At 36.6% G+C, this 26,309-nt stretch overlaps 1 protein-coding gene across 4 annotated transcripts in view; it reads right to left on the bottom strand.

Moving 5' to 3' along the window:
* Window positions 1-26,309, bottom strand: part of GckIII (Germinal centre kinase III) — a 303,196-nt gene that overhangs the window by 109,684 nt on the left and 167,203 nt on the right. For all 4 annotated transcript variants that reach the window (XM_089104372.1, XM_089104370.1, XM_089104371.1 and 1 more), the window contains one exon: window positions 15,278-15,435. In XM_089104372.1, the coding sequence (XP_088960498.1) occupies window positions 15,278-15,435 (158 nt within the window). The remainder of the gene's footprint in view (window positions 1-15,277; window positions 15,436-26,309) is intronic.

The following is a 26,309-nucleotide window of genomic DNA, read 5'->3' on the forward strand; positions in this document are numbered from 1 at the left end:
TAAAATGAGTCAGAGGGTACTCTTAAATACCACCTTTTGAATCACTGCAGCCAATTTAAAAGCATATTTTTCCTTACCGACTTTCATTCAGTCCCAAACTCATCTTCCCAAAGTCGTACAAACACTTATTGAAAACTTAAAAATATACTATGCCTTGATATCATTTTGGTTGAAAATTTCAAGCCCAAAAAACCAGTACCTAGTGCAAGGACAATTCTCAAAGCTGATTTTGAATCCAATCAATGAAAAAAAAGGTTTTCTGATTAACATAGAGAGAATATTATATCTAAGACGAACAAAAATTACTGCTTCGTAGTTTATGCAACATGTATTTGTAACATTGGTAAGGATAAACTGACTCGTCAAAAGCACTTCACAGAAAATTTAACTTACTAGAAGTTTTGAGAATACTAAAATTTTAAACTGAAATTTACTGGTTTCATGGCAGGTGACAGACTGGCGAGAGCCTTATAAATCATTATTTTATTTTCTGCAGGGTACTTATTTTCTGCTCCTAATGGCAATTTGTTACGTTGGTTTTGTGTTTTCAGTAAAATGCTAGTTTTTCAGAATTAAAAAAAATTAAGGAAATATTACTAGAAAATCCTCCTTTGAGAAAGAGTGGGTCCTCAAAAATAAATCCCTGCGTACGTACCTGTCCAAAGTTTCAAAAAGTGTATTTTGAAAGTGGTTTGTTTGTGTGTTGGACCGAGGCTGTCAAAAAGAGATAAAGTATGATTTTTTTTTATTTTTTTTTATAATACACATTTATATTATTTTTTAGAAAATGGAAAAGTGCATCACTATCACTCTACTTCACTCCCTCTGCATAGATGCGAAAAAAAAACAATGCTAGCCTTGACCAGCCAGTCATGCCTGCCTATAGGAACGGACCCATAACAATATAATTAACACAAAACATAGCCAAGTTAAAGGACTGGTCACTATTATGTAATTAACTTCAATCTTAATAAAATATTAATTAAAAAAAACTTTTTCCACAAAATAAATTTTTCAAAGAAAAGTAAAGAACTCCATTAAACCAAATATGAGCAAAAACCGAGTCAAACTCAAAACGAGCAGAAATTAACATAAGTTGGGGGCAAAACCCCTATGCCTTCCCAAGGGCAGAACAAAATTTGCACTTTACTGAAAAAATACAAATGAATGTGAATTGTCAGTTTAATATACATATACCGATATTTAGTAATCAAAATGTTAATATTTTTTCATTTATTAAAGTTATGAAAGTAATAAGTTTTATAATTTTTCAGTAAAGTGCAAATTATGTTCTGGCCTTGGGAAGGCATATGGGATTTGAACCCTACTCATGTTAATTTCTGCTCGTTTTGAGCTTGACTCGGTTATTTATTGTAATTTATGTTCATTTTGGTTTCATTTATTTATCGATGTTGATTTGTGGTAGTTTCACGCAAAGGAGTTCTTCACTTTTCTTTGAAAAACTTATTTTGTGGAAAAAGTTTTTTTAATTCATTTCTGTTCGTTTTATGTTGACATAGTCTTTTCAGGGAAAAAGAAAACAATATTTTAAATCTTTTTTTTTAAGACTTTATAGTTTGGCCTGCTATTTGTTTGCTGGAGAAAAATTTTCAGCAATTTTGAACAACATACACCCTTTTAAAAATATGGACACAAATAGTAGTGTTTAATTTAGTTTCATACCTCCTCTAGTTGACCTGAAATAGAAAACTTGACACCATTTGCAAAACAAATCTTTTTACTTTCTTTGATAGCTTGGATACACTTACACTATTTTGATTTGGTTAAATTTTAAGAGCAGAAGTAGCCACGAAAGTTTGAAGGTAATATCCTCAGTCGTTCTTGGGATACTGCTGAGATACCTCATTGAGAATTAGCATTAACACAGTGTATTTTGATTTAATCTTAAGGCAACATTTAGTTTTTAAACATAATGGGCAAATGGGAGGGTGGTCGTGGGAGCGGGACTAGTTGCCCTCCAATCAATTTCGACTATTAAAAAGGGCATTTATCCTTTCTATTTTCAATCGAATAAGCCCTTTTCGAAGTTCCTACGACAAGTCCTTCGATACGAAGTACCCTGGTCTAAAAAATAATAATACATTGTACCCAGATCGATCTTTACTATAAAAATGTCACGCCTTCAAATCACTTTCGATAATTAAAAAGGGTACTAGCCTTTTCAATTTCCAATCGAATGAGCCCTTTTGAGTTTCTGCGACAACATTTTCTATAAACACCTTATACGACCCCAGGGCATAACTTACAACCCTTGCCCTGTGGGCTCTGAGGCGGTTGTCATCCTCGAAGAACTAAATTTCAGAACTTTAAACTACGTTAAAAAAATCGGCTATCTCAAAATCTTAATTGGAGATGTTTGGGGAAGTGGTGGACGTGGGAGAGGTGTTAGTTGCTCTTCCATCACTTTCGAATATGAAAAAGGGCACTAGCCATTTCAATTTCCAATCAAATGAGCCCTTTTGAAGTTTCTAAGACAAAACTTTCTATAAAAGCCTTATATGGCCCCAGGGCATAGCTTACAACCCTTGCCCTGAGGGTTGTGGGGGGGTGGAGGGATTTCATCCTCAAAGACCTAATTTCCAGCACTTTCAACTACGTTGAACAAAATGAATATCTCAAAATTATGATTCGAAGTGTTTGGGAAAATGGTGGGCGTAAGAGGGGGGTTTTTTGCTCTTCAATCACTTTCGACTATTAAAAAGGGCCTTGCCCGTTTCAATTTCAAATCAAATGAACCCTTTTTAAAGTTTCGACGACAATTCTTTCTATAAAAACCTCGTATGCCCCAGGTCACAACTTGCAACCCTTGCTCTGAGAGCGGTGGGGGAGGGGTTGTCATCCACAAAGACATAATTTCCAGAACTTTCAACTACGTAGAAAAAAAGCATGTCTCAAAATTTTGATTGTATGTCTTTGGGGAAATGGTGGGCGTGAGAGGGGAATTAGTTGCCCTCCAATTACTTTAGACCATTAAGAAGGGCACTAGCCATTTCAACTTCCAATCGAACAAGCCATTTTTGAAGTTTCTACGACAATGCTCTCTATAAAAACCTTATATGCTCCCAGGGCATAGCTTAAAATCCTTGCGCTGGAGGATGGTGGGGGGGGGAGGTTGTCATCCTTAAAGACCTTATTTCCAAAACTTTCAACTACGTTGAACAAAATGGCTATCTAAAAATTTTGATTGGATGTGTTTGGGAAAAAGGTGGGCGTGAGAAGGGGGTTAGTTGTCCTCCAATCACTTTCGACTATTAAAAAGGGCACTAGCGCTTTGAATTTCCAATATAATGCACTCTTTTTCAAGTTTCTACGACAAAGCTGTCACTAAAAACCTTATATGCCCCCAGGGCATAACTTGTAACCCATGCCCTGAGGACTCTGAGGGGGAGGGGTTGTCATCTCCAAATCCCTAATTTCCAGAACTTACAACAACGTTGAACAAAATGGCTATCTCAAAATTTTGAGTGGATGTGTTTAGATAAATGGTGGGCGTGAGAGGGGGGGTTAGTTGCCCTCCAATCACTTTCAACTATTAAAATGGGCATTAGCCCTTTGAATTTCCAATCGAATGAGCCCCTTTTCAAGTTTCTACGACAAAGCTTTTAATGAAAACCTTATATGCTCCCATGGAATAACTTATAACCCTTGCCCTGAAGACTGTGGGGGGAGTGTCCTGCTCAAAGGTATAATTTCCAGAACTTCAAACTGCGTGGAACAAAATGGCTATCTAAAAATTTTTATTCGGTATGTTTGGGGAAATGGTGGGCGTGTAAGGGGTTTTAGTTGCCTTCCAATCACTTTCGACTAATAAAAAGGGCACTAGCCATTCCATTTCCTATCGAATGAGCTTTTTTTGAAGTTTCCACGACAACACTTTCTACAAAAACCTTATATGCCCCCCGGGCCTAACTTACAACCCTTGCCCTAAGGAATGTGGGGGGGGGGGGGGTGTCATCCTCAAAGACCTAATTTACAGAAATTTCAACTACGTTGAACAAAATGGCTATCTCAATTTTGATTGGATGTGTTTGGGGAAAAGGTGTGGGTTAGTTGCCCTCTAATCACTTTCGACTATTAAATAGGGCACTAGCCCTTTGAATTTCCAATCGAATGAACTTTTTTGAAATTTCTACGACAACACTTTCTATAAAAACCTTACATGCCCCCAGGGCATAACTTACAACCCTTGCCCTGAGGGTTGTGGGGGAGTGTCCTCCTCAAAAAACATAATTTCTATCTGGAAATTAACTACGCTGAACAAAATGGCTATCTCAAAATTTTGATCGGATGTGTTTGTGGAAATGGTGGGCGTGGAAGGGGTGTTAGTTGCTTTCCAATTGCTTTTGACTATTAAAATGGACACTAGCCATTCCAATTTCCAATCGAATGAGCCGTTTTCCAAGTTTCTACGACAACTCCTTCGATACGAAGCGCCCTGGTATGGAAAAAAATAACAATAATACATAGTGCCAACATTGTTGTTTATTTAGGTAGCGCGATTGCGATGCCTATGATATTTCTGCTCACGGATTTCACAGGAAACAGCCAAAAATAGGGGCAAGTGAAAGAGAGAAATTAAAGGTAAAATAGTAAATATATCGAGACAGCAAAGGCCCCCCCCGCCCGCATGCATATAAACCTAATCCATATATTTTGGTTATTTCCACTTATGAGCCAAATTGTAGAAAGTTCAAGTAATTAAATTACGAGAAGGCCCTATAATAGAAAGGAAATCAATTTGAAAGAAAAATGGTTTCAAACAGTTATCTCCATGGAAGTGTAGCACGCAAATGGCCCCGGACTTAACATCCAGCGGAAATTTAGCTCGCAGGGTTTGACGTCATTTCTCATATTGCTTGGCGACAAAAGACAATCAGTCACTTTTCCATAAAAAGAGGATATTCAACCAACTCGAAAACGAGAGTAAAAAAAAACAAAAAAAACGCCGAACGAGTTTATCAAACTAAGTTGCTACATAAGGTGTTGAGTTAACTGCTGAATAGCTTACAGAGTGGTGAAGGTAGCTTTAGCCTTCGTCTATTACTCCAGTTGGCTCGTCCTGTTTCCTCCTTGTAAAGTTGGTTAAAACATAACTCTAGAGTAAAAACAAAGCGAAACATATCTTTATCTTGAGCCAAGGAGGCACACAGGAATATTTTTTGGACAATTCGTACATAACAGGAAAAGAAAACAAACCAGCTATAGGAACTTAAAGGAAATAATGGAAGGAATTGCAGAGACCATTAGGTTTTAAGGTGGAATGTCGGCCCCCAAAGCTCCATACATAAAAACTCCAGAACACGATAATCAATTGCAACACATCGTCACGCCAAAGCATCAAAGAAAACTACCAAGTAAAAATGTACAAACTTGCAAAAAGATGCATACTGAATTTGAACTAGGTGAATTAAGATGTCTCTGCTGCATCAGAGATACTATGTTTACAAAAGAACGCGGGATATTCAGCATTCATCAACTGACCATTAAGCTTACTTGAATCAGAAAAACTGCCGTTTTAAATCATGAATAAGAAAGATCTCCTTCTGGAAACAACATTTTGAACAGGATTAATATGTTTCCTTCTGAGAGTTGAGATAAAGCGTAAAACCTAGTTTTCATCCTATTTGAATATACAAGTAAAAATTGAAAATACTGTCAAGTTAGAAGAAAGAGTAATTAAGCTAAATTTGAATATGAAATTAATTGTCTAAGCTCACGCCTAGATATTAATTATATAGGTCCAATTTGGAAGTCTTTCAAATTCGACAAGCTGTTATAATAAATTAGTGCTCAGATTTCCAAATCTTCCACTTCAAAGCTATTTTTCTTCCAGTATCTTTTATGTTATCCTTCATCCGCAGAATGTTCCCTAGCCATCTCAACCTTTCTCCCATCATAGCCCTAGAAAGCGGGATTGAACCACACTTTTCGTACAGCCCATCGTTCGTAAAGAGGGGGGCTTTGAATAGATTGGAATGAAGGAGGAGCGTACGTATCTGTGTTGGCCTCAGGCAGCTTGGTGCTGCGGTGAGTTACTGGTAGGTAGGTAACTTGCATGGATTTTCTTGAAAACCGTCTTTTCTTTTCATCCTTAACTGCTTTTCGGTCAAGCTCTAGCAAAGAGGGGTAATAGTTTTTAATAGTCCTAGGTTCCCTGTAAAACAAAACTTCAATGATTCATATATGCTTTACGTCGCTGGGCCGACTATCTTCAAGAAAATTTGTTTTTTGGCAAAAAGGACAATTTATATTTTTGAAAATACGTTAATAAAAATAGTCGACAACCAACTATTGTAACTAATCAAATGAAGTCAAACTTGTAGTTATTTAATATCAATGGATTACTTTGCAAATCATGCTTTCAAAAGACAGACTGTCCAAGTAGTCGTTCCAATGGCCAAAAATATCTTTTTCTTCTTTTACAGTACATATACAAATTGAACTTAAATTTATTCCTAAAAAGTAGCACTAAAGAAATAGCGGTGCTCAAAAGGCTAGGGTGGGCTGTATGAATATTATGTATCAACCGTTTAGCAGCCTACTATTTCGTTAAAAACTAAAAAGACGTGGGAGGGGGAATATAGGTAAACAAAAATACAAGGCATGAGCGAATAGTGTCTAAAATTAGGCTAGAGTGGTCCATAAAAGGAGACATTAAGTTTGATCGAGGGTCAAGTACTTCCACACAGAGTTTTTTTTTCGTATATCTGCTTAACATTTCAGAAAGATAGAATTTAAGACAATTTTTCGCCTAACTGTTAGTAACGAAGTACTAAATGCTGCTTTTTCTAGATGAAGTGGGTCGATATCATTCAGTATGAGAACAAGGACGTACACAAGGGTTGGGGGTTGGGTTTTACGGGGCCTGGTACCCAAAAAATCCTAAATTCTCCTGAACTTCAGGACAGTTTCTATTCAGATTGTCAAATATGTTTTGTTGTTGTCCGCTCGTCCCATTTTTTTTATTAGTACCTTCCCCCCCCCCCCCTAAAAAAGGATTGGGTACGTGCCTGTATAAGGATGAAGAATTATCAGCTTCGGCGGTTTGGTATAGCCCCAAAACGTACAAAGCCCGTATCTCTAGAGTACTCCTAATCAATCGCCTGTAAAGAGCAAGGAGGGGGGGGGGGCAAAATCCCAGGTTACACGGAACGGTTTAAATAATGATGGCTTGAACCTTTTGAGATTTTTTCGGAGCTGGATGAGGGAGAAACTCCCTACAGGAAAGAATGTGGCAAGACTGTTTGCTACTTTGTCAGCATCTGTCGGCTTAACACTCTACCGGGTTTAAAACAAGAGTGTTATATTTCCGTATAGCATATGCAAATTTGTTCAATCTAAAGCTAAATATATACTAACCAGTTCTATGTTGAATTCTGGTACCCATAGCCCCCAAGGTTGAGGAGCCTCACCTCAAGCGTTTCAAATACGGTACCTTTTTTTGAAAAATGGGTTCAGTGCTATTAAAATTCTGCAAACAAGAAAAATAGATAAGTTTACATCTCAAATTCAAGGAGAGAAATGGCCAAAATTTGGGCTTTATTTGAGTCATTAGCGGAGGCACTTCTTTAAGCTTTGATTCTCCCCTGTTTTTTTCTTCTCCACTGTTTTTTTCCTGGCCATAGAGCCTTGCGGGGGAGTTTAAATAGAAGTGTATTTTGTAAAGTTTATTGATAGATTGATTGAGTTTTAGATTAGAAGGCATCCATTCGGGGTCTCCTGCTTAATTACTCTAATTTTTAATATTTTAATAGATTAATTTCTAATAAATTACTCTAATTTTTAATAGTCTCTATCCCCACATCCCTTAGCCCCCCTTACATCCAGCTTTAGTTATATGTAATAGACCTGGAAAAATCAGTGGCGGACTGTGTCTATTTTTAACAGAATAGTGGACTATACTCAAGAATAAACATAAGTTTAGGTCAAAATTACTAAATTTCCTCAGTAAGGTTTTGTGCTCTTTTTTGTTTTGTAAGAATATTTTCATACACATTAAACTAAGACAAGGACATCTCAGATATAATTTACCACATTTCCTTATTCTAAGGCTTTATTCATTACACATAGTTAAGGAAAAAGAGAAAAAATGTAAACACGAGGACGAGATACGGTATTCCCTTTGCGCTTGTTAATCGTCAAAATCTTCCTCTTTTAAAGATTAAATACTTGAAAAGGAAGCAGAATGGAGACACATGTCACTTTTTCTTTTAATACAAGTCATTTCCAGACTACGTCTCAACAATAGACTTGTTAGATAAATAGACACCAGATAAAGTAGAAACGGCATTGCTATACGTGAGCAGGTAAACAGCTACCATGGATTTAACAAGAATGGAGGCAAAATCAGTTTAGATAATCAGACCTAACAGCTAGTTTTGCTGCCGATTTAACTGCTCTGCTGCAATAGCCTGGAGAGAAACCTTAAGAAATCTTTGCTATTGATGTGTAAGAAAATGTGCGAAGAGCTCGAAAAAACGTAAGCTCTGTGCAGTATAATACAAACTAATGCGTCTATGGTCCCAACTCATAGACTGTACATTTAATACTCGACTCTAAATTAACGGTCATTCTCTTCAATACCTTTTGAGGCTCAGAGCTTAAGCTTATTTCGAATTATTGTGAATGAACGCTTGGGTATCAAAACTTTAAGCACACTGACCATAAAAACAATTTTCCAGTAATTACCGTCTCAGCAGGAAATTCCTATCTAAATTGAATAGCTACTACTACTACTAACAACTCACCGCAGCACCAAGCCGCCTGAGGCCGACACAGCTACGCACGATCCTTCTCCATCCCAGTCTATTCAATGTCTATTCAAAGGGGTTCTTTACACCCTCCCAGAAGTTCCCATTTCCTTTAAATCTTTTTTTTTATGACATCCTTCCACCCCAAACGAGGACGACCTGCTTTCGGTTTAGCCCTAGACGGTTGGCCGAAAAGGACAATCTTCGGCTATCTGTCATCTTTCATCCGCAGAACATGCCCGAGTCATCTCAACCCTTCTGTAATTACAACTCTAGAAAGCGGGATTGAGCCGCACTTGCCTTACAACCTATTGTTTGAAATACGATCAATCGGCCAGGTAGCCAGAACAATCCGTTGGTAATTTCTCTGGAAAACATCTAGCAAATCTTCATCCACTTTTCGGAATGTCCATGCTTCAGAGCCATCTTTGACCATTGTCTTCACTGTAGCTTCCAACATTCTAATCTTGGTTTGCAGACTTATCTTTCTGTTCTTCCAAACTTTTTTTAACTGTGAAAAAACACATTGACCCTTGGCTATTCTACTTTGAACATCTTCACTGCTCCCAACGTCTTTACTAATAATAATACCAAGGTAAGCGAAGCTGCCCACCTGATCAATCTTTTCGTTACCCAATGTCATCTTTTTATCTTCACTTATTCCTAGCCTTAGTAATTAACATTAATTTTCAAGCCTATCCTAGCACCCTGAAACTCGGAAAATATCTAAAAGTTCATTCATTTTGCTCACACTTTCATCTAGGATGCTTAAATCATCAGCATAATTGAATAACAATGTTAGCAAAATGAGCTACTTGTTTTAAATTAAAAAGAAGAGGATACATCTACCAATTTCTCAGATATATCAGTCAACAACTCAATTGTAGGAACTAAATACTACGAACTGAAAAAAACGTAAATATCCAACGCACTGGTCTTAACAGCTTTTTCCTATTGGATATTAAACTTCTTGAAAATTCGCAGGAACGGAGCTATTTCTTCCCCAGCTTTAAACTGGTCATTTCGGGAAAGAGATTTGAGCTTATCGACAACTGTTTTCGCAATATTTCCTTTTATAATTGCGAAAAAAATGGTTGTGCAAACTCCAGTCGCGTACACAGTATTTGTATTAGGGGAGGGGGGAGGGTAGAAGAGCCAAGAAGGGAACGATATTTTGAAGGCGCAATACTTGGAAAAATAAATAAGAAATCGGTGAGTTTAATGGAAAATATAAGACAATATAAACCATTTACAAAAATTTTGAAACTTCCGAGAAAGAGCTAGAGCCCCCGCCCATGCCTGGGCATGGACATGCGCAACCATATCCACCTACATCATTTATCGGAGCATTGCAACTAATTCTGAACTCCGCATTTGCATCCACATCGAAGCCACCTAAACTGGATCAATACCTACAGTTATGAACTGTACAACTTCAAAGCTAAATAAGCGCAATTCGCCCTATTACAGGTAGAAAATTCTTGTATTTTCTTTTTTTTTCTTTTTTTTTTGCAAGAAATTCATTTTTAATGTTTAATTTGTCTTCAATAGAGCAAAACAATTATGCTAATTCAATGATTTGTTGCAAATAATTGTGCTAAGCTCTGCTGAACGAGGGGTAAATTCCGTTAAAGAAATTTTAAACCTTTCATTTTTCTTATTTTCAAGAAAATTTCAAAACAGCTAATTACACCAATTAAGAAAGGCGAAGTTTCAGATATTGTGCAGAACAATCTATAGTCTCAAGCTTACTGGAAAGAAGGACACATATTTAAGGACACAGGTGTGACTGTATTTTTCCATTTGCATTTACTGGAATTGAAACCTTTTCCTTTTTGAGAATTAAACTTCTTAAAAAAAAAGTTTAAAGACGGTCACTGATAAATACTTCTTCTGATTGGTCTGCGTCCCCCTGGCCTGCAAAAGAGGCCAGTTTACTTGTTGTGTGTTTACATGTTTTGAGATGAGTTCATGGGAAGTTCATCACAGATCAATCAAGATCAATCAGAAAATCATCCAAATTTCAAAAAGATGAAACATATCCACTTTTTTGCTATATATCCGCCAAGTCTTTTCTGCTTAGTTTCAAGAAAGTCTCAACCACATCAAATGCAGACACTGCCAGTCTAGGATCTTCCACCCACAGTCTCAAGCTTATGTCCCAAACTAAATGGAACAATGTAAACATGAGGACGTGATACGACGTCTCCATTCTACTTATTAGTCTTGAAAACTTTTCTTTTTCTTTGGGAGATTAGTCTCGTTGAAACAGACAGAATGGAGCCATATGGTTCCAAAGCTTCTATACAAGTCATTTCCTGAACTAAATCTCAGTTTATAGACTGTATATTTAATAAAGCGTTCTTCTAAGATACCAACGAAGACAACAGTCTCTTGCTATTATATAAAAAAAAATAAACAGAGATGGGGATATTTGTAAAGATAGTTAATGAATAAAACAGCTTGAGAAAATCCCAATACTTTAACAAACTATCCACAATTATATTGAAATGTGAATAAATGAAAATGACAAGGAAAAAGGAAACCAAAGGAAAAAGGAGCTAATACTAGAGACAATAGAGGAAGCGGACGGAGGCAAAAAAAGTCCGTGAAGCACACTTTTTTGCTCGAAAAAGGAGGGCAGGGAGGGCTGATACATACAAAAAAAGCTCTTTAGCTACCAAAAATGTAGCTATGTGGGCTATTTATCACCCCCTTTCACTCGCTGCAGTTGGCAACTCAGCCTCTGGCCCTCGTACATAGCGGGCTTGGGCCTTTGACTCTCACAAATATTTAGTCTGCAAGTTACTCATTTTTCCTGATGAATTACTTCATCTTAATTTCAGCGTATATACACAAAAAAAAGGCACTCATCGAGAAGATTATATATAGCCAACTAAGATACTACATGTGCTATTTTTCAACAGGAACAACAATTAGCAACCAGTTAGAACCAGTTTTCACACGAAAGAACTAGTTTTGTTCATTAGAACTCAAAGGTCAAGAACAGCAGACAGCGTTCGTGATACTGAAAAGAAGAAAATAGAAAGATAACGCCCCTATACTGTGGATAAATATTGTTTTACAAAGCGTTTCCAAGAAATAAAACCTTCCTTAGGGATTAATAAGTTATGTTACGAATTGAGCTGGCCTTTTACATGTAGCTATAGTAACAGTGAATATTCAAACGAAAGCAACTACACCCAAAGAGCATATGTCTATGCAGCAATTGTGACGCTCTAGTCTAACGATAGGACAAATGCCAAAGGAAGCCAACTAATAATAGAAAGTATTAGGTTGGAAACATGTCGGTAAGATTTTCAAAGAAAATAAGTTATGTTTTTACAAAAGCCACGACATCCAAACAGTATATGGCTATGTAGCAATTCTGAAGCTCTAGACTAAGGATAGGACAAATGCCAGAGGAACTCAACTACTACAAAGAGAAAGCATCAGGTTTGAACCATGTCGAAAAGAATGTAAAAGAAAATAATTTGACTGGGGAATAATTAATTGCAGCCCCCCCCCCCTCTCGACTCAAATATAAGAAAAAAAGCCGGATAAAAGTAAAAATTTGATCGAAGTGGAAAAATCCCCAGCAACAGCACCCGGGGCAGCTGCCCCAATTATCCGCCCCCCCCTCCCCTCCCTTGAACGGTTCTGAACACATAACATCGTGATTACCCTAATCTAAAAAACTATCTAAAAAGCTAGTAAAAATGACCCCCATTTCACAGTAACCGAAGGAAAAACCGTCGGTAATGTGACCACAAGCTCGGATACCGACAGATCAGTGCATGATTTAGGAACCGTTGCACCGTCAAAAAATATGTAAGCCACAGAACTGGAAAAGGACTATCAACTATAGAGCATTAAGGAGCCAATCGACCTATCTGAAAAATTGTGTACGCCAAAAAAGTTCGTTTCCCGATGAGAGCTCCGTCGGTTTTGAAATGCAAGAAATAGATGAGAAATGTGCACTTTGAAAGAAAACGTTCCCCCACAAATTAGTGATTTGTTTCCTCTGACTAGACCTCTATTTCAAGAGGTTTGGCTACTCTTTAGGCCTAGCGTATATCCTTTGTTGCCACTTTAACGCCATGTTACAGCGTCGACTGCACTATATTTGACTTCACCAAATGATTAAAAATTGTAAGAATTACGTGAAGTATTAAGCAAATTATTCCTTTTGCTCCGAGCAAAACCTGCATTTATATTCAATTTAAATATAACCTGTTTAGTCCAGTGAGAACTGGAATGAAGTGAATCATCCAGTGAGAAGTTTTTCGTGTAGCCTACACCAGCCTACATTGTCTCACTAGGGGGTTCTAATGGGCACTTCTTAAAGCTGTGACTACAGAATACATGAACATGGAGAAAGAATAGACTCTAGTGGAATAGGAACCTTAATTGGATGTAGTTTAGTGAGTGGAAACTGTGATCAGCAATTTTACTGCTCAGTCTGCTAATTCACAGAAGTAGATCTAAGATAAAACCAATTTCAATCCTACCATTAAAGAAAATATTATGCAAGCGTAGTGCATGCAAGGTTCAGTAGCTGCCTTGGTACTTGTGTGTTATTCAGTACACACTCGAGAAGTGAAGTTAGGTTAATCCTGATGAAATATACCAAAATATGATGAAGATATAATACCTTAGAAACAAATTTGGGCAATATATTTGCACGTTAGGGGGGTGGGTGGGGTAAAGTATAGCGACTCTGCATGCAAAATGTGTTAACTACAATTATTCTGCATTTTATGAAGTAAGAATTGTTTTCTAACTTCACGCTGTCCAAATACTTTGCCCCCCCCCTTATGTGCAAATATACTCGAAGTCCATTATATTCTGTCACCCGTCACTTGTTTTCCACTGAGCGTAAGCCAATTGTCTCTTAATACAGACAGATAAAACCGGTTTTCATACATCTAAGAGAAAACTTCTCAAGTGTGTTCAGAAAACAATCGTTTGACGCACATTACGGCTTTATAAAAAAAAAAAAAAAATTGTCACCAGAGTTACGAAGAGCAAAAACGATAGACCAAATTGATTCGGCGTTTAATAACGGCCAGTACCTGCTATTTTATTTTTAGATTAAAAACGAAGAAGATGTTCATGACATCGACCATGAGCAGCTCATTAGACCAGTAAGAAATTAATGTACAAAGCCAACATCTATGGATTGGTTTATGCCTTATTCAACTAATAAAAAGCAATTATTGTTAAAATAATGGCCGCGCCCATATCCGAGTCTTGCAGAGCTGTAATTTTTAACCGCAGATTTTTACCAGTCTTGCACGATAGGAAAAAATCGTCTTTTCTAATGTTAGGGTGAAATGTTAGGTAGCTGAAGCAGATGTAACCCTTGCTAACAGCCTAGATTAATTTCTTGTGGCTCCAAATTTCCATTGGCCTTTTTAAAATTCCAGCAAGACAAAGTGCACTGAGTTTAAAAATAATTTCAAAATGGAGGTGTTCCTAAATATTGCTATGGTTGTTAACGACACGTTAGTCAAAAAGATTTCCATTGTACGGATACTTCGGATCCAATTCTGATGAAATTCAACTTTGAAGGAACACGCCGATACGAAGCGTTGTTTGTTTTTTCAGACTGTCCTTCGTTGAGCGACGCATAGCGTCAGTCGGGTATAAAAAAAGTCGTACTCCATAATCGTAAATTTTCAGAAGAGCAAAAAAAAAACCCACAACTTTTTTATTTTCCCTCCGATAACCGTAGAACAAAAACAGATTAATATGTAAAATCAATCCGTTTTTGTTCTATGGTTATCAGAGAGGAAAAAAAAAGTTGCGAGGTTTTTTTATGCTCTTCTGAAAATTTACAATTATGGAGATACGACTTTTTGATACCCGACTGACGATAGACAAATTAATAAATGTGCCTTCAGTGAAAGACACACAATCCTACAGCACTTCCATTAGGGCTGGTGGAAGGCAGATAATGGGAATTTTTATCACCCATCAGTGAGATTCAAACAAATGGATTCCTGCAAACTGTACTGGCTACTCTGACCACTACGGCGGTCAGAGCTACGGCGGCCCAAAGATAAACTCTTCTGAGCAAATTTTCCTTATTTATGCAATTTTGTAGACTTTAATAATACATTTAGATAAATATTACTTACAGAAATTTTTCGGAAGAAACAGAAAATTCTTCACGAATATACACTGAAACCCAGAACTGAACATCTGGGTGGCCTAACTGAGCCCTGCATAAAAATATACAAATAGGCTTGCGACTTCCCAATAAAATAACGGGAATTATTAAAAAAAAATGTTATCTCAGACGAATGGGCAGCGCTATTTTTCAGTTTTTTTTTTCTTTTTGCATGTAGTTTTGTCTTTGCCGCTAAAAGCTCCTGTGCGCAAAATATATATTCATTTATTATTAGTAGAATGTTGATAATAACCAATTATAGGTGATAAGGTCGTGGGACTATATCAACCCAGATGTTGGTAACCTAAACTAAGAGAGAATCAGTAAATACCTTGGCGTCGTATGCCGATTGTTTGATTACTTCTGGTGCCATCCAAAAAGGTGTCCCTACGAATGTGTTCCTCTTCGAAGTAGTGTTAGTCAGTTGACCAGCAACTCCAAAATCCGCTAATTTGACGTCGCCCATTTCAGATAATAACACATTAGCGGCTAAAATTGAAAAAAAGTCATTGAGCTTTAGATTTTAGTAGAAGCCAGGTATTACCCTAAAAAGGGGTACCAAAGAATTGCTACTAAATAAACTGACCAAGGTTCGAAGCAATTGGGTAATTAAAACAGGCATCAGTAACAATTCTGAAGACGAATACATTCCTAACTTTACTTTTAACGTGCAAATCGTTTACTATTATTGCTACTGACGGCGCAACACTGCACTAAGCCATATGAGGTCAGCACAGCTGCACACGTTCCTGCTTTGCCTTAATTTATTACGAGCCTCACTCTTTACTCCATCTACGGAGTTCTCACTTCCTTTAAATCTAATATTGCGGTGTCTACTCCATTTGAGGACGTCCTGCTTTTCTTTTGGGCCTAGCTGGATTGTCAAAAAAGCAAGATTTTTGGCAACTACCATCCATAGAACTTAGTCTTAACCTTTCTTTCACTAGAGCCCAAGAATATGGAACTGAACTACGTTTTTGTCCAACTCGCGCTTGATATATTCTTCCAAGTAAATGCACATGAAATTGTTCATGGACAGTTACAGCAGAAAAGCTCTAACATATCTTCCTCAACCTTTCGAAGCGCCCCGTTTCACAGCCATACTTGGCCCCTGTCAGTACAGAAGCTTTTAGTTTCCAAACTTTAGCTCAGATTTACCCCACCATTCTTCCAAACTATTTTCAACTGCGAAAGAAAACCCTGCACCTTGGCTATTCTTGTTTTTAAATCTTCACTGCATCACATAATTTTTACAATGCGACCTAGTTAAGCAAAGCAATCCACTCGATAGCTCTTCTCGTTAACTAAAACCTCCTTGGCATCCTCATTCACTCCCACTTCAAGGGAACTGATTTTTTTAAATTTATTTCCAAACCTACTATTTCATCAGTTACTCTCAAAATGTCCAAAAATTAATTGATTTCGTTCATAATTTTATTTAGGCAACTTGACTTCGGACTGAGAGAGAAAAAAAAAATGATAAGAAACGATATGTTAACAAGATTGATTCCAAGGTTATAACGCTGGTATTCTCACCAAAATATTTTTTTTTATATTTGACGTAGTATTAGGCTAGTTAGCTTATCAGCAAGACAAAAACCAACTAATTTCACACAGCCTGCTTCTAAAAAATCAATTAGTTGTAAAAATAAAAGAGCCTTAATAAGCAAATATAAAATTATAAGAATAATGGCACCTTGATCCATATTTTAATTGAGCAATTGACCAGACATTATCTTTAATGTAAACAACTTTTAAACAATGTCTAACCCGAAGTCGAATCAAGAGCAAACAAGGCCAAAGGATAAGTTTGGAAATATTTCCCTTTGATTTCAGGCTGATAAGAAATCGTTTACGGTATATGCGTCACATTATTTCTAAACCGAGGAAAACGAATGATAATTGAAGACATTTACAGCAAGAGCAAATAGAACTCTTTTTTATTTATTAATGTGCTGTACATCTTAATATTGCTTCTTTGCTACCCAAGGGTCTTTGCAAAACCATAACACGTTAGCCAACATCTTAATCGAGGGTGGAGAGGGATATGGATAGGACCAGCAGTACAGGGCCCAAAAAATAATTTTTCTTGTTCGTGAAATCTAACAGAGGAGAAGAAACATTTGAGTGTTAGAGTTCACTTCAAAAGGTTAGTTTTCCCTTCTTTTTTTTTTTTAGCACTGAGACAGATTGGCAGAGGTCCATGCCGAGATTTCTGCTTCTTTCTGTACACCGACAGAAATTACCCTCGTTTTCTTTTTTTTTCTTTTTTTATTTTTGTCAAACGTCATGTATAGCCAGTGTTGTCTTAGAACGTATTTACTCTTGTAAGCTAGGCAGACTGCTCTAATCATCGTCCTTATCAGCTTCAGAAGAAAGTTTACTTATGCGGAAAAAAAAATTAAAGCCAAAACAACCATTCCCCATGCTGTATTGCTGGTTATGGGGCAGTTCAGCAGGGATATGGATAGGTGGAGAGGACCAGCTTCAAAAATGCACAAGAATCTCTTCAATAAATTTTAAAGAGTGAAACAGAAAAAGAAATTAATTTTGGACACAAAACGGCATTTTCTTTTCTGAGCCTAAGAACCCACCTATGCAGACTGCCTGATTCTTCTAAACTTTTGACCGGAGTCGCACCAATTCCAAAAACGATTTCTATACAACCATCTTATATGGGATATATATATCAATCAGTATTTCAGCTGATAAGAAAAAAAAAATTCTAAGAAATAAGGCTATTTTCTACAGTGAAAAATAAAGCAATATATGCATATTTATATACGGAATAGCAGTGCTTAGCGAATTAAAATAAAACAAACCAGACCATAAACATAATACACAATCTAAAACTGCCCAATGAAATAAAATTCTAACTTAGCACCAGAATTAAAAGGGCCTGGGCCAACCGAACAAATTACTTTCGGGCCAATCGAACAAATTACTTAGCAAAAGTTCACCCGAGACTGACAAAAGAAGTTTCATCATTCAAGTAATCTTAAATTAAAAAAAAAAAAATTTTTTCTTTGTGGTGCCGTTTAGTAACATTTTTTTTTTATTGCCCTTTCCTTTTACACAGGGCAGCATCTTTTTTATTATTAAACGAGGAAAAGAACAAAAAAAAAAAAAAAAAAAGAGCGGAAGTTAACATGAAAATGGCTCAAAACCCCTATGCCTTCCCCAGGTCAGAACATAATTTGAACTTTACTGAAAACATATAAATGTTTTTACTTTTATAACTTTAATAAATCAAATAATATTAACATTTTGATTACTAAATATCAGTATATGAATATTAAACTGAAAATGCACATTCAGTTGAAATTTTCCCAGTAAATTTCAAAATGTGTTCTGGCCTTGGGATCACACAAGGGTTTGATCCCCATTCATATTAATTTCTGTACGTTATGATTTTAACTCGGTAATTTATTTCATCTCTGTTCGTATGGGTTTTCAATTATTTACCGATACTGATTTGTGGTAGTTTCACGCATAGTAGATTATTTGATTTTATTTTTGCTCATTTTTGGTTAAATGGATTTCTTTACTTTTCCTTGAAAAACTGATTTTCTAGAAAATGTTTTTTTTTTAATTAGTTTCTCTTTGTTTTATATTGACATGGTCTTTTCAAGGAAATACAAAATAATACTTTAAATCTTTTCGTTTTTTTTAAAGAATTTATATTTCGGTCTGCTATTTGTATACTGGAGAAAATTTTTCAGCAATTTTTAACAACATACACCCTTTTAAAAATCTGGACACAAATAGTAGTGTTTAATTAATTTTCATACCTCCTCTAGTTGACCTGAAATAGAAAACTTGATACCATTCGCCAAAAAAAAATCTTTTTACTTTCTTTGATAGCTTGGATACACTTACGCTATTTTTATTTGGATAAATTTTAATGCCTTATTGAGAATTAGCATCAACACAGTGCATTTTGATTTAATCTTAAGGCAACATTCAGTTTTTAAACATAATGGGCAAATGGGAGGGTGGGCGTGGAAGGGGATTAGTTGTCCTCCAATCACTTTCGACAATTAAAAATGGCATTAGCCCTTTCTATTTTCAATCGAATGAGCCCTTTTCGAAGTACCTACGACAACTCCTTCGATACGAAGCGCCCTGGTCTAAACAAAAAAAAAAAATAATACATTGTACCCACAACGATCTTTACTATAAAAATGACAAGTCTTCCAATCACTTTCGACTATTAAAATTTCAATTTCCAATCGAATGAGCCCTTTTTGAGTTTCTACGACAACACTTTCTATAAACACCTTATATGCCCCCAGGGTATAACTTAAAACCCTTGCCCTGAGGGATGTGAGGGGGGTTGTTATCCTCAAAGACCTAATTTCCAGAGCTTTCAACTACGTTAAAGAAAACCGCTATCCCAAAAATTTGATTGGAGGTGTTTGGGGAAATGGTGGGCGTCAGAGGGGCGTTAGTTGCTCTCCAATCACTTTCAACTATTAAAAAAGGCACTAACCCTTTTAATTTCCAATCGCATGAGCCCTTTTGAAGTTTCTACGAGAACGCTTTCATTAAAAAACCTTATATGCCCCCAGGGCATAACTCACAATCCTTGTCCTGAGGGCTGGAGGGGGGGGGTGTCATCCTCAAAGACCTAATTTCCAGACCTTTAAACTACGTTGAAGGAAATTGCTATCTCAAAATTTTGATTGGATGTGTTCAGGGAAATGGCGGGCGTGAGAGGGGGTTAGTTACCCTCCAATCACTTTCAACTATTAAAAAGGGCACTAGCCGTTTCCATTTCCAATCGAATGATCCCTTTTTAAAGTTTCTACAACGCTTTCTATTAAAAAAACAACCTTATATGCCTCCTGGGCATAACTTACACCCCTTGCCGTGAGGGCTGTGGGGGGAGTGTCATCCTCAAAAACATAATTTCCAGACTTTTTAAGTACGTAGAACAAAATGGCTATCTCAAAATTTTGATTGGATGTGTCTGGGGAAATGGTCGATGTAAGAGGGGTATTAGTTATCCTCCAATCACTTTGGACAATTAAAAAGGGCACAAGCCCTTCTAATTTGCACTCGAATGAGACCTTTTTGAAGTTTCTACAACATCACTATCTATAAAAACCTTATATAAGCCCAGGGCATAACTTACAACCCTTGCCCTGAGGGCTCTGAAGGGGTTATCATCCTGAAAGACCTAATTTCTAAAACTCTTAACTACGTTGAACAAAACGAAAATCTAAAAATTTTGATTGGATGTGTTTGGGGAAAAGGTGGGCATGACAGAGGGGTTAGTTACCCTTAAATCACTTTTGACTTTCAAAAAGAGCACTAACCCTTTGAATTTTCAATCGAATGAGCCCTTTTTCAAGTTTCTAGAGCACAGCTTTCAATAAAAACCTTACATGCCCCCAGGGCACAACTTACAACCCTTACCCTGAGGGCTGTGGGGGAGTATCATCCTCAAAGATATAATTTCCGGACCTTTCAACCACTTTGAACAAAATGGCTATCTCATAATTTTGATTGGATGTGTTTGAGTAAATGGTGGGCGTGGAAGGGGCGTTAGTTATCTTCCTATTACTTTCGACTATTAAAAAAGGTAGCCATTTCAATTTCCAATCAAATAAGCCCTTTTTCAAGTTTATACGACAACACTTTCTATAAAAAATAAACCTTAGATGCCTACAGGGCACAACTTACAACCCTTGCCCTGAGGCCTGTAGAGGGGTTGTCATCTTCAAAGACCTAACTTGCAGAACTTTCAACTACGTTGAACAAAATTGCTATCTCAAAATAGTGATTGGATGTGTTTGGGGAAAAGGTGGGCGTGAGAGGGGGTTAGTTGCCCTCCAATCACTTTCCACTATTAAAAAGGGCAGTAGCCCTTTGAATTTCCAATCGAATGATCCTTTTTTGAAGTTTCTACGACAACGCTTTCTATAAAAACCTTATATGCCCCAAGCATAACTTACAACCCTTGCCCTGAGGGCTGTGTCCTCCTCAAAAACATAATTTCTATTTGGAAATCAAGTACGCTGAACAAAATGGCTTTGTCAATATTTTTATTGGATGTGTTTGAGGAAATGGTGGGCGTGGAATGGGCGTTAGTTGCCTTCCAGTCAATTGCGACCGTTAAAAGGACATAAGCCCTTCTACTTTCGAATCGAATGACCCGTTTTCCAAGTTTCTGCGAAAACTCCTTCGATACGAAGTGCCCTGGTCTAAAAGAAAAAAAAAATAATACATTGTGCCATCATCGTTCTTTACTTAGGCAGCGCGATTGCGCTGCCTATGATATCAGCTGAATCTACTTTAGGAATTAATAAAAAAAAAAAAAAAAAAAAAAAAAAAAAACATAATCAAGCAAGCTAGCCCGTACATGCCAATTTTATCAACCGGCTTTATAAAAGCTATTTTTATTAATATATAAAAAATTGTCTGTAAATTGTTCGTGGAAATTATGGGTATAAACGCCCCGTGAGACAAAATTCATAGAAGCGAGGATATTTTTTTACAAAGGCAACTTCTGTTTTCATTTTTATAGAATATTAGATTAAAATAAAAACCTAATTTTCATGGGTAGCCAAAACTAAATTTACTTCTAATTAACTTTGTCATTTATTGATTTAATTTACTACATAAAAAACACACAATAAGCTATTAAAGCTTGGGATTTTCGAGGAATGTTCTGACAAAAATAAATACTAGAGACCTATTAGGCTATGAAAGCTACAGCCTATATGTTGTAAAATGAACAGGATTCATAGATTATAAATTCAAAAATAAACATTCAATCGCACGAAGTTAACAGACAAAAAAAATATATCAGTTGAGAGTTTCTGAAAACTAACATTTAAAATAAACATATTTACAATAATAAAATTTGAAAAAGAGCACAGTATTGTGAACATTAACCAACATAGATTAGAAACAACATCAGATTAACTGAAACAAAACATAATAGTCTTGATTAGGCTTTAAAAACAAAAAAAATACGAAAGACGGTTAAAAATCTTCATACATCTGCTGACAATCCCCAATGGAGGAAGTTTTCCCCAAAATCATTTTTGCAAACTAAGCTCTGAATAAATATCAAGCTCTGAAAAAGACAGCTTCTTTCTATTGAAAATGGATTTCTTTTCTTTTCAGAAAGGAAAATTCTTTGTTTACGATTTAAAAAAAATCTGCAATTTATGTTCTAAAGGGCTACATTTTTCGCTCCTGATTATTCCATATTCAAATTAAAAATAAAAATAAGTTCAAAATGACTGAGCATTTGCAGTTCGGAGTGATTAGGCTAAGTGGAAAGTGATTACGCATATTAGCACAGCTGCATACTCAATGAGATAGAAGATTGGATGAACCTGTTCTCTAAGATTAATCTGAAAAACGCCCTCCCTCTTCCACCCTTACCCAAACTACGACCCACGAAGGCGTTTTAAGCTCCTACTCTCCCACCTTTTCCCACATTTAAGGCTTTAAAACTCAGATAAGACAAAAATTTATTGCTTTGAAAAAACAAAACAAAAAAGACTGAAGTTTTTTCACTGAAGCTCCCTATGGTTCTAGGTTTTGGCAAAGGGGTTACCAAGATTTCGGCAGGGTTTTAAGGCTAATTTCAACTTGTGTTCAAATCGGGACGGATTGTCGTAGAATCTTTCAAACCTTAAAAGTAGGAAAGGAATGGATGCCAGAGGCTGGAAACATTTCCTATGCCCCTTAGTTGGGCTGTAGACCCATTCCAGGAGATATTCCATGAGGAAAGGAACGGGGGAGGGTGGGTACTCTAAAAAAAAACCGCCTGCTCAAAATTTGGGCGGTTAATCAATTCATGAAAGTTTCGTTTACCAAACTTGCAACTTTTCCAGTTATCGAAATGTCTTTGAACAATAACTTTGCCAATGACGCACAATGTGTTCCGGCTTGAATGACCGACTTGTTGCAATTTAAATAACAAGAGCAAGTTTGTTTTAACCAAACAAACAATAATGAAGCGGACATGTCAATTTGTGTCAAGTGTGCAAAACAGTTGACATCCTCTAATCAATCATCTTATCTCGATTTTTTATTTATTTATCATTTTTTTTAACAAGAAGAAAACTATCTATAGAAAAATTTACTTGCGTAAAAATTCAGACTGTGTCTAATTAAACGTGCTGGGAAGTTTAACCCTTAACTGGTCGGGTGTGTGTTTTTTTTTTTTTTTTTTTTTGTTGTTATTGTGTTTTTTTTTTTTTTTTTTTACGTAACTGGTCGACTCGGGTAAATATTTACTCCATAACGAAAGCACTTGTAAATAAAAGAAATATTTCAGATAAAAAGTTGTAATTTAACTCCAAGCAAATAAAATCATATAGTTTAACATGAAAATGAACCATCTCGGCACATTCTGGGCACACTTCGTTGAGGAGGTCCTTGCAATACCCCTTTTTGCAGTTGATACAGACCCTAGTCGTTCTCTGTTCAGCTGAACGAGAACAGAGACTGAAGCGTTGATTTTTACGACCAGAACATGAAACTTCAGTGAAACATTCTGATAATATTGGACACCAACTTTCCAAGGTCTCATGGAAGGGAGTTGATGGATACTCTAACCATCAAATTAGGCTTCGTAGGGATAGTCCCAATTGTGTGAGGATCTTCCGGCGCTTATTCACCTTTTCTTGACTTCTTATTGTGTCAACAAGTATTCCTGTACATACGCCTGCAATATTCAGCATTGCAAAAAAGATTGTAAGTGACCAGCGCTGACAGCAACAGCTGTTAGTTTAGTTAGTAATTTCTGATTGAAACAGTCAAAGCCAGATTTATTAGTGCTGCAAAGCTTGACTATCACCGATTTATTTGATTTTGCATCTATTGTGTTTTTGTTGTGCATTGAAAAGATCAAAGCTACTCCTTCGCTCTTCCTAGGTTAATACGATGCAATAGTCTTCTTCAGATCAAAACTGAAGACAGAGGAACCAGGCTCGTGTTCTCTCAGCGAAAGAAACGCTGCTCCGATCTCGCACTTGTTCTTTCTGAGAGTTCCAGCTACCCTGGATCGATCTTGAACATCAGGTGAATGTGATATTATATTGGAAGAGCGAGTACGTGGAGTTGGCGGTGGCTGCTTGGACCGTTTTGTTCTGCAGTCTCTGCCTATAAAAATACTCACGAGCTTCTTCCGCCACCTTGCAAGAGGAACGTCATCTTAGTCTAACGTGCTCGAGATCTGGGGTTCCTGTACATCTAGAGAACTAGTTTGTCGGGCTTCTACGTCTTCCTCTTCGTCAGTTTCGCCTTCTATGACATCTTCTTCGACGTTCTCTTCAAACTGAAAATCAGGATCCCTATCGTGATCTTCATCTTCGTCTGTTAGATTTTCTGCTGCAAGGTGTTCCATTACTTCTTTCTCCATTAGTTGCTTTTGGCTACTCATTTTGACTTCCCAGAAAAATAAGGAATGAAATGGATAGGCAAAGTGTGGTAAAAATATTCACCTTCTTGGCAACAAATACTTTTGGACCAGTAGAAACGCTATATTTCCTGCTAAAAAGGTTGAAAGACCATCAGTATCGGTATACAAAAGATAAACCATGGAAGTAGTGCAATTAATAATTTTCCTATCCAATGTTAGCCATTCGTCTCTCTAACAACCGTTATTCAAAATATTGTGGTCGTTTGGGATAAAAAACTGCCCTGGACCACCCTTATCCCCTTTCTTTCCGGACGCTGTAAGTCGTCTGACCAAGCAATAATCTTTGTGTGGTGTTCGAAGATTACATGTAACCACGATGGTGTAGTTCCAGGAGTATTAAGAAATTTCAAAAATAAAAGAACGTGGGGTAACTTTTTACCCCACCCCACCAGTTAATGGGTAAAAATTACACTGGTATCCTCTGATTCTCCTTTTGGCAGAATCTATATGCAAATAATCATAGGCAGCGCAATAGCCCTGCCTAAGTAAAGAACAATGTTGGCACATTGTATTATTTATTTTTGGTTCTTAGTCTTAGGCCAGGGCACTTCGTATCGAAAGAGTTGTCGTAGAAACTTCGAAAACAGCTCATTCGATGGGAAACTGGAGTGGCTTGTGCCCTTTATAATAGTCAAAAGTGATTGGAAGGCAACTAATGCCCCTTTGACGCCCACCATTTATCCAAACACATCCAATCAAAATTTTGAGATAGCCATTTTATTCAAAGTAGTTGACAGTTCCGAAAATTATATCTTTGAGGATAACAATCCCCCCCCCACACACAGCCCTCAGGGTAAGGGTTGTAAGTTATGCCCTGGGGGCATATAAGGTTTTTATTGAAAGCTTTGTCGTAGAAACTTGAAAAAGGGATATTTGAATGGAAAGTAAAAGCGGTATTGCCCTTTTTAATAGTCGAAAGTGGTTTGAGGGCAACAAACCCCCCTCTCACGCCCACCTTTTCCCCAAACACATCGAATCACAATTTTTAGATAGCCATTTTGTTCAACGTATTTAAAAGTATTGGAAATTAGGTCTTTGAGGATGATAAATCCCCTCAGAGCACTCGCAACAAGGGTTGTAAGTTATGCCCTGGGGGCATATAAGGTTTTTATACATAGTGATGTTGTACAAACTTAAAAAAGGGCTCATTCGATTGGAAATTAGAAGGGGTTTTGCCCTTTTTAATTGTCGAAAGTGATTGGAGGATAACTACAAATGAAAAATACAAATGAATGTGCATTTTCAGTTTAATATACATATACTGATATTTAGTAAAAAAAATTTTAATATTATTTGATTTATTAAAGTTATAAAAGTAAAAACATTTATATTTTTTCAGTAAAGTGGAAATTATGGTCTGGCCTTGGGATGGCACAGGGGTTTTGAGCCCTATTCATGTTAATTTCTGCTCCTTTTGACATTGACTCGGTTATTTATTGTAATTTCTGTTCGTTTTGGCTTTCATTTATATATCGATACTGATTTGTGGTAGTTTCACGCTTGGTAGATTATTTTATTTTTGCTCATTTTTGGTTTAGTGGGGTTCTTTATTTTCCTTTGAAAAACTTATTTTGTGGAAAGTTTCTTTAATTAATATGTATATACGATCTTCAAGCCCTTATAATTTTTTGTACAGTAAAGTAATCCATTACAAACTAATACAACCGAAAAACAATCAGCAGTACATAAGAAGCTGCCAATGATTGACTAAAATCTATTCACCCGTAACCATCAAAACCACATTTATTATCGTGTTGACCAACAAAAACGATTTAATAAACCTTAATCATAAAAAAAAGGTAAATTTCTAAAAAGCACAGGTTGTGCGACCTGAGAGGAGAGATTACCCATAAATATTGAGAGGCAGAAAAAAATAAAAGAAATTTGAAATACTCCGACGAGAAAAATACCTCTT

Source organism: Artemia sp. Qi Xiang Cuo, chromosome 18, assembly GCF_049724085.1.
Source record: "Artemia sp. Qi Xiang Cuo chromosome 18, ASM4972408v1, whole genome shotgun sequence".
NCBI classification, from domain to species: Eukaryota; Metazoa; Arthropoda; class Branchiopoda; order Anostraca; family Artemiidae; genus Artemia; species Artemia sp. Qi Xiang Cuo.